This window comes from Sinocyclocheilus anshuiensis, unplaced genomic scaffold, assembly GCF_001515605.1.
Source record: "Sinocyclocheilus anshuiensis isolate Anshui unplaced genomic scaffold, SAMN03320099.WGS_v1.1 scaffold572, whole genome shotgun sequence".
Classification (NCBI taxonomy): Eukaryota; Metazoa; Chordata; class Actinopteri; order Cypriniformes; family Cyprinidae; genus Sinocyclocheilus; species Sinocyclocheilus anshuiensis.
The window spans coordinates 1310171-1322415 of NW_015555778.1; the positions used below are offsets into that span (position 1 = coordinate 1310171).

The 12245-nt window shown below is 36.4% G+C and overlaps 1 protein-coding gene across 2 annotated transcripts in view; it reads left to right on the plus strand.

Annotated features, from left to right (window-relative positions):
• The first annotated feature begins 230 nt into the window (after window positions 1-230).
• Window positions 231-12245, plus strand: part of LOC107674542 (lymphocyte antigen 75-like) — a 29304-nt gene continuing 17289 nt past the window's right edge. Inside the window, exons 1-15 of one of the 2 annotated variants that reach the window (XM_016468530.1) lie at window positions 231-467; window positions 2553-2921; window positions 4479-4652; window positions 5396-5554; window positions 7558-7674; window positions 9011-9145; window positions 9224-9424; window positions 9628-9785; window positions 9893-10000; window positions 10176-10264; window positions 10412-10581; window positions 10801-11009; window positions 11109-11251; window positions 11376-11457; window positions 11607-11678. In XM_016468530.1, coding sequence (XP_016324016.1) covers window positions 368-467; window positions 2553-2921; window positions 4479-4652; window positions 5396-5554; window positions 7558-7674; window positions 9011-9145; window positions 9224-9424; window positions 9628-9785; window positions 9893-10000; window positions 10176-10264; window positions 10412-10581; window positions 10801-11009; window positions 11109-11251; window positions 11376-11457; window positions 11607-11678 — 2286 coding nt within the window. In that variant the 5' untranslated portion in view covers window positions 231-367. The remainder of the gene's footprint in view (window positions 468-2552; window positions 2922-4478; window positions 4653-5395; window positions 5555-7557; window positions 7675-9010; window positions 9146-9223; window positions 9425-9627; window positions 9786-9892; window positions 10001-10175; window positions 10265-10411; window positions 10582-10800; window positions 11010-11108; window positions 11252-11375; window positions 11458-11606; window positions 11679-12245) is intronic. The other variant, XM_016468531.1, reaches the window with a different exon arrangement.

A 12245-nucleotide genomic window follows, 5' to 3' on the forward strand; every position in this document is an offset into this window, starting at 1 on the left:
AATAATAATAATACATTAAAGTAAATTAAATAATTTAATATTAATTATTTTAAACCTCTCTTTACTGACTCTCCACCATAGACTGTATCTTCTCCACACTAAAAATAATGTCACGATCAACTGCACTGCATTATAGGGCGTGGCTATGCGCTATGACGCTCTTGACAGCTGGCCAACCACAGCGGCCCATCCGTGTAGAAATAAACAGAAACAGAAATGATTCAGAAGTAGTGAGGCAAACATCATCATCGAGGGGGATTTTCTGCCGCGTACAGCGTGAGAGCACAAACCCGGCCTGTACAAGCATATGTAACTTAGTCTGAAGATACATGACTGCAGTGAGGAGGTGTTGTTTACATTTTTGATCATGGATTGGAGCACACAGCAGTTGTTTTACACTATAATATTCCTACTTTCCGGAGAAAGCGCAGTTCATTTAGGAAGTTGCGTATCAGTTGTAAACAACGGTAAGTCTGCCTTTCTGTTCTGTATATATAGATATATATAACGTCAGACTAACTGCTATTAATACAGTTAATATCGAACCATTCTGAAATTGAAAACTTTAAAAGACTAAAATGACTCGAGCCCTGCCAGTCCGATGGGAAAGCGCTATTATCTAGTGAGTGAGTGAGTGAGTGAGGGAGGGAGGGGAAGCAGGTACGAGTTTTTGTTTGAGTTGGTTATATAATGTCTGCGTGCTGCTCTGAAACATTTAATACACTCAAACATGGACCGTTAGCAGTTCACATGTGTGAGTTTGTGGGTCTGGACAGGTTCAAGTTCACACGCTGCCTGTTTTAGAGTGTCATCATGGCCAGTGTTTGGAAATCAATATACGCAGTTTTAAAACAGCACTGAAATAATAACCTGCTTCATTGCCTCGATGTAGATCACGGCTCATATCCACCTCCTCATATTTCAGTTAGATTTGTGTGTGTGTGTGTGTGTGTGTGGGTGTGGGTGAGGGTGAGAGAGACTTTCAGCCATGCATTACACCATTTTTTGCCCATTAGCCTTCAAATTATTAAACAAATCCATGTCTGCATCATATGCATTTGCAATATTTACTGTATTATTATTTCATTAATGTTAAATCCTGTATTAAAATACACATTTAAACAAATCAAATATAAATAAAGTTCATTACATATTCTGAGAAATTAAATATTTGGAATAAAAAATGTGTTTTACATCAAACTGTTTTTATATAGCTTTTCGTTTAAGCTTTCAGGTTTGACATTATTTATTTATATAAAGTTGATATGCATAATTCAATACAGTTTGTAGGTTTATAGTGTAATAAATATCTACAATCAAATATTATATATTAACAAACATTTATTTATATTATTTAATAAAATGTTTTATAGGTTTTAAATTTCATTATTCATTACTATAACAATTATTATTTTAGTATCTATCTCTAATTGTATTATGTAATTCTAAATATAATTTAATACATTTTATTACACACACACACACACACACATATATATATATATATATATATATATATTAGATGCACTTATTTACTGCATATAATATTTATTTTTAACATGCACACTGCTTTTGTAGGTTTATGCTTGCATAAATCATTAGTGTGTGGTTAAATACACACTTGTTAAAAATGTTTTATAGGTTTTAAATTTCATTACATATAACTATAACAATTATTATTTTAGTATCTATCTCTAATTGTATTATGTAATTCTAAATATAATTTAATACATTTTATTACACACACACACACACACACACACACATATATATATATATATATATATATATATATATATTAGATGCACTTATTTACTGCATATAATATTTATTTTTAACATGCACACTGCTTTTGTAGGTTTATGCTTGCATAAATCATTAGTGTGTGGTTAAATACACACTTGTTAAATATGTTTCATATAAACAAACAAACAAACTACAGCCGTGTTCTTCGGAGAAATGTTGATGTTGTGTTTGTTTTGTTGGGGCTGCAGTGACGGCCCAGCCTCACCAGAGCACTGCTTGACTCAAAGAGCCCTTTGTTTTCTGCCTGTTGTTCTAATCAACAAAGTGCTAAGGAGCATACAGACACTATTATGACACAACTTTGACACCATATCAGACGTTGTGGAAAATAACTTCACTTTGGCAGGAGAGAAATACCAGTATTAATCCAATGTTTATTTAAATGCACTCATAGGCTGCTTCAACAACAACACACTGCTGTATAAACATTTAAATAAATCAGCTGTACAAGCTGATATATCTTTTTGAAGCAAGCGTGTGGTTAAAAGTTTGCATACCTCACGTGGTCCCCGAAATGTCTTGGTAAAAGGGCATCTAAGGACACTTGGATCTTAATCATCTTTGTTGATTTAGTTAAAACAGTGATCAGAAGCACATGGTATTGTTAGTTGACTGAATTAGACATAAAACAATGTTTGGTTTAGCACATTTTGAGTCGGTTACTCTCCACTGTCATCTTCTCTCAGATAATCATCTCATGCAGGATGTAACTGCATCAAATAACAATCTATTTTATATTTATTCAGGAGATGACACGTTTACTATCCAGCACAATAGCAATGGGAAGTGCCTCCTGGTCCAGGATGGAGCCTTGAAGTTGGGAGACTGTTCGTCAGTGCCGGCCGTGTCGTGGAAGTGGGGTTCGGCCCACAGGCTGTTCCACATAGAATCGTCCATGTGTCTGGGTCTGGAGGTACGCTCCAAAGTGGTGACCCTGTTCAACTGCGACTCCAATGAGATTCTGCACTGGAAGTGCTACGAGGACATCATCTACACAGAATACCAAATGAAACTCAGCATCGGTACTAACGACTCAGTCTCTGCCAAGAGGGACGGACAGGACACTTGGAAAAGAGGAGGGAGCTCGGATAACATCTGTCAGCAGCCGTATCTAAGTAGGACACTGTCACTTTTGTACATACTTATTTAGAGGTGCTGTAGCCTAATGGATAACACTCTGGGCAGGTGGCTGAATGGTTATAGGTTCACACCCCAGAAGAGGTGATGCATTAACCAATGTACCTTTGAGAAAGGTTGTCTAAGGTTATTGTCCTCATAATACGTCCCTTTAGATAAAGGCGTCTGCTAAAAGTTGACGCCTATTGCTCACAAAAGTATTTTCTTGACCTGGCAAGCTCTAATCTGATTGGCTGACACTACACAACTTCTGGGAGTGAAGGCATACAGGGTATTTTCCTAAAATATATATATATTATTTTATGCAAAAATAAGAAGATTTCCTGTCACTACACTGATACTTGAAGAAGGTACATGCTGCACACACATTTCTGTGTTTGTTGTAGTGTGGTTTACTTTGTGTTGCACTTGCACCAATTGCATGGGAGTTGCTTTGCTGTGGTTTAACAGACCCAGTTCATCTGCTTTCCGTTGATCTGCCCTGCAGGAAGAGCCTTGAGTTTCGCTGTTGTTTTATGTGACTGTAGCAATACAAAAATGGAGTTTATGGGAAACTCCACCTGCTCATACAGGTTAATTACACAACGATTGCTTCATATCTGACAATAAACGACTTGCGAATTTACTTTCTGTTTTTCTTTTGACTAACATTAGTTTCTCTGTGAATTTGCACATTCTCAGGTGGAAAACATTTTAAAAATGTTGCTTGGGATTTTTTTTTTTCTCACATGGGCTACATTCACACAGCTGCAGAATGTGGTTGTCATTTCTGATAAATCTGTTATTTGTTCTTACCTTTTAATATGTTCCCGTTTTTAGCTAAAATAAAAAAAGTTTAGAAGTTATCATTCATTTGGGTTACAAGTCCGACTCTCTAACCATTACGCCAAAAATGATCAATTTAATACATCCTTGCTGAATAAAAATATGAATTTCTTTCCAAAAAATCATACTGCCCCAAACTATAGAATGGTGGTGTATCTTTTTTTTTTTTTACTTTTAGTTTTATATTTTTGATGTTTATGTAGTTTGATATAATTTATATTTTTGCAACAACAACATTTTTTTTTTTAAATGATTGTTCCTTTTCTTTATACTGGACACTCTTATTTGTCATTGACCAATTTACTTTTGTTATCTGTTGCTGTAGTTACAGGTGTCTCAGGGCTTTAATCAATGATTGTGTGAATGTAGCCAAAAAGGACTAGAGTTCTGTTATATTTTTTGTCAAGTAGAATTGTATAGTAGACATACATGAGCATTCAGTCAACTTCTTTAGTGAATGATGCTTTAAAGAAGATCTATGGGGCGAGATGAGAGAGATTTTGTCATTTATTTATCAATCTCTGCATTTTCTTAGCCATGGTCCTGGTTATATTCACTCTAAAACTAAATTTACCCTATGTTTCTATTCGTGAGGAACTTTTGATTTTATTTATGAGTCATTTGTTCCATTGAGAATGTATCAGACGGGAGATTTTGTCAGATTAGCTACATAAACCCACAAACAATTCCCCTCTTCCCCTTTTTCTCAGGAATGCACACAAGCGGGGGGAATTCTAACGGGGCACCCTGTGAGTTCCCCTTTCTCTATAATGGGACCTGGCACCACAACTGTCTGCCTGGCACTGAAGACAAGACACTGGACTGGTGCTCCACCACAGCAAACTATGATCAAGACAAGAAGTGGGGGAATTGTCTGAAGTATGGTAAGGTTTACATCCCTCCGCAGATACTGGGGTTTTTCCAGAGAGCAGCTGGAAAGTACACGTGACTCATTTTACAAAATTAAACTGTTGACTATTAGAGGCTGTTTTATCCAGTAGTAACTAACAATGCTAATTAATCTAATTAACAATGTTAATTTCTTAAAGGGGTCATAGGATGCTATTTTAAAGATCATTATTTTGTGTATTTGGTGTAACAGAATATGTTGACATGCTAATATTTCCACATGTCGTGGATAATTCAATAACTTTCAATTAAAAAATACTTCTATTAAATTTAAAATACTTCATTTATTTTTAAATAAAAAATAAATAATAGGGGTAGATAGGGGTATTATAAAAATGTATTTTCTGTGGCGAGCGTGTCACAGATACTGTCTGTGTCACATTTGCGCAGCACACTTTAGTCAACTATTTCCCTACAAACCCCAACTTGACCTACTTAACCTGCTAGGTTTTTACATTGAACTCATGCTGGTTTAAGCTGCCCTTTTTGTACTATTCTGTTCTTGCTAAGCCATTTTAACTATTACCCCTGTTTGTTGTACATTCCTTTAATATGACTTATACTTTCTGAAGAAACATGGAAAAGATTGCAACACTTCAAAGGTCAGAGACAGAATGAAAGAATCACATATGCCGGAAGTAGGACAGGAGACAAACCGATGGAGGTCTGTATAATGAAAGAATTGTAACTAACCCCCTATCCGTTTTCTTTTATGTAGTGGAGGGATGTTCTACTTTATGGGAGAAAGACCCAGTGAAAGGACACTGCTATCAGGTCGTATCCACAGCGGTGGTGACCTGGCATGAGGCGCGGGATGCCTGTCGTAGTCAAGGAGGAGATCTGCTCAGCGTCTCTAGCCCTCAAGAGCTTGAGTTCTGTAAGACTCAACTCTCATTTTCACTTCTGTGTTATGATTTTTAACCATCTCTATAGCTGAACCCCCAATCTGCAGCTATAGTATTCTGCTCAAAAGTGTCAGTAAGAATTTTTGTTTTTGTTTTTTTGAAAGATGCTCTTCTGCTCACCAAGGCTGTTTTTTTTATATCAAAAATACAGTAAAACAGTGAAATAATATTACAATTTAAAATAATTTTTACAATATATTTTAAAATGTAATTTATTCCTATTCCGTTTCTTGTTCTTTTTCACAAATCCTACGTAATCTATGAAACTGCCTAAAAGGTATACTGTTTATCAACTTTTAGGATGGAGAATTGTATTTCTGTCTGTGGGTTTTCTAAATATTGATGTATGTGAAAATCCTTCTTTATCTTTAGTAATTTCCAGGTCCAGAAAGTTAATTTTTCCTTATTATATTCTAAAGACAATTTCACATTAGAATTGATATTATTAAGATATTGATGAAATTAAATTAAATCTTCCTTTGACCCTGAAAAGAATAGAATAACATCATTAATATAACGTCCCCATCAAATGATATTATCTACACTGAACAAAATTATAAACGCAACACTTTTGTTTTTGCCCCCATTTTTCATGAGCTGAACTCAAATATCTAAGACTTTTTCTATGTACACAAAAGGCCTATTTCTCTCAAATATTGTTCACAAATCTGTCTAAATCTCTGTTAGTGAGCACTTCTCCTTTGCCGAGATAATCCATCCACCTCACAGGTGTGGCATATCAAGATGTGCGTACATAGAAAAAGTCTTAGATCTTTGAGCTCAGCTCATGAAAAATGGGGGCAAAAACAAAAGTGTTGCGTTTATAATTTTGTTCAGTGTAAATAAGGATTTGTTCTAGAGTTCAATGCAAAAATCTTTTTCCCATTTACCTAAAAATAAACCAGCATAAGAAGGGCTATAACATGCACCCAAAGCACATCCTTTTGCTTGCTTAAAAATCTTATCTTGAAAGACAAATTCTGTTAGATTGAATAAAAACTCATTTATTTGCATTTGTTTGAAATATATATATATTTTTTGTCTTTATTGTCAGTTTTGATGAATTTAATATGTTCTTGTTTGAAAACACTAATTCTCTCTCCATAGCCACATTTTCAGTGTCCGTTAGAAATCTTGTCTATCCATCAGCACCAACCTCAGCTGCATATTTATTACTGTATTAACGACTGCAGTTGGATTTGGAATCGTAAAACTTGAATTGTAAAACAAGATATGCATCTCCATCCATATTCTCTCATAATCATCAATACTGATGCACTGTAATTTTTTGAAATACCAATAGCATAAGTTCAGGGCCTCTGTGTGTCTGACCAATGGCAGCTGGTGGGAGTGTTAGAGAAACCTGTTTGAAAACACTCATTATTTTTAGTGCAGAATTACACATTTCAGCTTTAATTCACACTGATTTTGCAGCTAAGGCCTGGAATTCACAACACAGCTTTTAATATCTGAACAGATTTTTTAAAAATTGGGCATCATACACTTACCAACTTTGTAATAGTCACAGAAGAAAAACTGGTCATCATACACTAAACGACTGAGGATCACACATTAGCAGATTTTAAAGTTGTTCCGATCACAACATACTCACACAGAAACGTGCGGCTTGTTGCTAGGAGACACATGACAAATGAAAACAACAATATATCAACAACAATAATAAACATGTTTGATATCCTCCGACTGGATGGAATCAAAGTCTGAACAACCCAAATCTGCAAACTGGCTCTGACTTTTGGCAATTATCGTTGATTATCCAGACTGTAAATCGGGGCAAAAATCATGTAGTGTATATCCTCCGACGCAATTTTCTATGAAATCTGTCAACCCAAATCTGCAAACTGGCTCTGACTTTTGGCAATTATCGTTGATTATCCAGACTGTAAATCGGGGCAAAAATCATGTAGTGTATTCCAGCCTTTAATATTCATTATTTATCTCCTTCCCCCTGCAGTTAAAGATCGGAAAGACATGCCAAGTAAACTGTGGATCGGCTTGAACCATCTGGACTGGATGCAGGGTTGGCAGTTGGCAGATGGATCAGCTTTATCTTTTGCCCCTTGGGAAACAGGTGATTTCAACTGGACAGTGTATTATAAAGAATCTTATAGTAGATTATTGTTTGTATTTTTATGTTTTAAAGCAATAGTTCAACCAAAAACTCAACCACATGTTCTGGCAAACGTCTGGAAGAGATGGAATCTCCGACATAGGAAATCAAACATTTTTCTTTTGGAACTTTTTCCCTTTACAACCTGTACAATGTGACAGTTCTTGAGTTTCACAGTGATTTAGGTTTAGCAAATCGAGGAAGAGCAGTTCTCTTATCCTCAGATCTTTTATCTTCTCTGCTGTTCAGCCACTGACAACGACATTTCTGTCGCTGTTAATGTGGCAGTGTGTGTATGGGTGTACAAGCATAGTTGTTTTGCTAGAAAAACAAACTGATGACTTGAATGGCATCTTTATGCAGTAGAGTCTCTGTGATGACAGCATTGTCTCTGACTGATGGTCAGCTGTGTTTATGTGGGCGGTTTGTCTCTCCTCACCCCATGTGTGTGGTGTCAATGAAATGAACTGTCTATAAACACTTTTTATGCAAATGATTTGCACGCAGTGTTGGAGAAGTTACTCCAATACCGTAATCTTAAGCTTTTTTTTAGATTGTAATTGCATCAGTAGTTACTTTATTTGAACAGTACCCATGTTAATTGTCACTTTACTGATTAATTAATTGGTTTTTAAAACTTAAACCCATTGTCCAATTCACACGAGATCAACAATAAAATAATAGACACTAAATTGTCCTTTTAGTTCTCGATGAGGTTAAGATTTTTTTTAGACCTCAAGGAATAACGTACATTTTACTGAGATTATTGTGGCCACCAAAATATATCAAAATACATTTAAATTTGGACATAAAAACATAATCACCATAGAAGTGGTGCATTTAAGTCTTTGTATGAATGAACAGCATTTTATTGTATTTTGAATAAAAATACAATAGAATAAAAAAAGCATTTATGATGCCATTTACTTTATGCATTTCTGAAATCATAATATCATAATAAATATCTTTTAATAACCAATTATATTATCTAATGTGCTAATTCCAGTGCATTTACGGTAATGTTTATTTATTGTACACTCTCCCTGGTAAACTAATAAATAAAGAAATAACTTTTAATAAAACTTTTTTGGATATTAAATTTAGGTTTTAAGCTAATAATACTTTTGAAATCCTGAATGTAACACATATGTCCACGAAACGATAAATGTTATGAGATTTCTGAAAAAGAATGAGTGACAATTGTTATTTGATTAGATTAATTCACTGTTTTGTATGTTACTACTGGCACTGTTTGCATAAAGTGTTACATTTGTGTGTCATGGGGCATGTTTGTTAGGCATGCCAATCAGATCCTTTATGTCGGATGAGGACTGTGGGGTTCTAAAGGAGCTGCTGCGTTTCGGCGTAGAGACGTGTGAACATCGGCTTCCTTTCATCTGCATGAAGAATGACAAAGGCAGTGAGAGTACAGGTCAGATACTGCCCACTTGTTCTGTTTTCCTTCTTTTTTCTCACTTTCACAGCACACTCTCTCTCTCTCTCCATTCAGCAGTCAGGGAGGTATATAAGCCCACGGAGTGTGATGATGGTTGGATTGGGTGGAAAGGATTTTGTTATAAACTCGAAAGTGGAACAGAGGAAAAACTGTCCCAGCATGATGCTCAGAATGTGTGTCATATGGCTGGCTCTCAGCTTGCCAGCATCCACAGTTTAGAGGATATTGAAATGCTACACACAAATTTTCACTCAGGTAAACACGTTTTACTGTGCACATGTATAAACAACACGGGTTCTGAGAAAACAAGGCGATTGTAAAATATTCCATTAGATCATCCATTAAAATGATTATGATTAATGTTAATCTCCAACTAGTATTTTTGTTTTCCGATACAAATATTTAAACATTCTTAAATCAAGATGACTTTATATTTTTTATGTCTTTATATGTGACAGATCTGAAAACAGAAGTATGGATTGGTCTTTTGGGTGATGGAACCACCACAGTTTATAAATGGGTCGATAAAGTACCAGTGTCTTTCACATACTGGGCCAGAGCTCAACCTCCACCACTTCTACCAAATGCCACCCACTGTGTGTACTATGCAGGAGAGGTGTGTGTGTGTTTTTCATCATGTCAGATTTGAATTAAGCAATAACACATAAACAAGAGCGCTGTTCTGAATATCAGCACAGCTCTAATTTCTCTGCATGTTTGCAGCATCATACGTGGTCTGTGTCTGACTGTGACAACCCGAGGGCTTACATGTGTAAGAAGAAGGGGATTGTGAATGAGAGTGCCCCAGAGGAAGGCTGCCCTCCAGACGGGGTGAGTGACCATCACTGACACACGACAGAGAGTCCCGATTGAACAATTCACTGTAACTCCATGGAAACACATAGATCATATTTGTGCTTCATATTGTTGTTATCGCCATCCAGTTAGATTCCACTTGTGAATCTGATTCATGAATAAGCAGACATCTGTCTTTTCTTCTCTCTAGAACTGGAAGAGACATGGCGACGCTTGCTATAAAGTGGACACTGAGCTGGTGTTCTATAAAAACAGCTGCCACATCACCATTAATAACAGGTAACTGTTAACACCATTCATTTTTGTAACTGACTTAAAAATTTAAACTCAATCTTGATTAATAATAATAATAGTGAGCCATTAATAGAACTAATTTCTAATTTCCAAATTTTCCAGTAACATGAAGATATGTAATCCTCTCTCTAGATTTGAACAGGCCTTCATTAACAGTCTTCTGAAAGAGCTTATCAGCACTGAGGTGTTGTATTTCTGGACGGGGCTACAGGACACTAAAGGGTCCAGGGAGTACCAGTGGATCGGTCAGGATGGGACGGCAGACCGGGTCGCCTACACCAACTGGAAATGGCTAGAACCCGGTAATGCACATCATGGGATCGACTGTGGTTGTTCACTATCCTAATACATTTCTTTATTAGACAAGTGCAGACTTAAAAGTGTTTTTTTCTGGGTTACTGTGTATCTTTTTCATTGGTAAAGCAATACTGATTACTGGGAGGGAAAACAGTATCCTAACTTTTTAAATGCCATAATTCATAAGATTTTGCATTGAGTTTGAATGTGAATATGTGTTTCAGCTTTCCCTGGTGGCTGTGTGGTTTTGTCTACCGGGCATCCTTTGGGCCAATGGGCTGTTAAGAACTGCACTCTGTTCAAAGCTGGCAATATCTGTAAGAAACCTATTAAATCAATGGTCCAACCCACCCCAGATCCAATTGTGCCCAATCCCAATGCTTCCTGTGCACCCGGATGGGTCTCGAGAGAAGGCCTAAAATACTGTTACAAGGTGTGTTAAGGTGGTGTTCATCTATAACAGAAGTTGAGTCAAGACAATGAAGACATTTCTAGTTCTATCTAATCGACATCTGTTTAAATGTGTCTGCAGGTGTTTCACGGGGAGCGTTTGACCAGAAAGCGCTCGTGGGAAGAGGCGGAGCGTTTCTGTGAGGCACTAGGGGGTCATTTGCCCAGCTTCACTGAGGCTAAAGATATGCAAGTGTTACATTCCATCCTGAGAGACTCTATCAGGTACAGATAGGACAGTTTTTTTTTCTACAACTCCCATTATCATATTCCCCCACATACCCACACACAAAACCAAGTGCTGTGAAATTTATTGATTTATATTTGTGCTGTTTGTTTCCCTGTACAGTGATGAACGTTTTTTCTGGGTGGGACTTAATCGCCGAAATCCAAATAACAACAACAACTGGGAGTGGAGTGACGGGCGTCCGGTGAATCACTAACATATGTTTTCTGAACAAAATAAAGACATAATTGTATTATGATCGGAGCCATCATTTGCTCCTCTATTACTTGATTGACTAAAGCTAATGTGTGAAATGTGTAGGTGTTGTCATTTGTTTCTGTTGCTTGGTAACAGGTCTCCGTGATGATCTTTCCTGATGAATTCAATGAAGATGACGCCTATAACAGGGATTGCGTTGCGTTTAAGGTGTGGTGAACATGACCCCCAAAACATTACCCTTGCATTACATGACCCCTGACCTCTAATAACATCACAACACTGCATTATTGTGCAATATTATCTCAACAAACAACACATGAAATGACACATGCTATTTTGGCTGGACCAGTCTAGTACAAAAAAAACATAATTACAAGTTTAACAACTTTAATCACTTCATTGTTGGAGATGGTTGGATAGCTGTACATATTTCTGCTTGAAATTTTAATATTTATATGATTTAAAGTGCCCCTATTATGCTGTTTGAAAGCTTCATAGGTTTCATAGGTTTTGGGAGTCCTTAGCAACAGTTTTACATGCATGCAAGGTCAAAAAACACTTTCATTTTCTTATAATATGTATTTAATTTTCTCAACGACTCTCAAACGATTAGTTCAGAGATGAATCTTTCCAAACCCCTCCTTTGTATGAGGCTATTCTGCTCTGCTTGGTCCGATGACCCAGTCTGTTATGATTGGTCTACTGCGTACAGAGCATGTCGGAAAAGGAACACCCATCACCAGTACTGGAACACGGCTTATCAATAATACATCC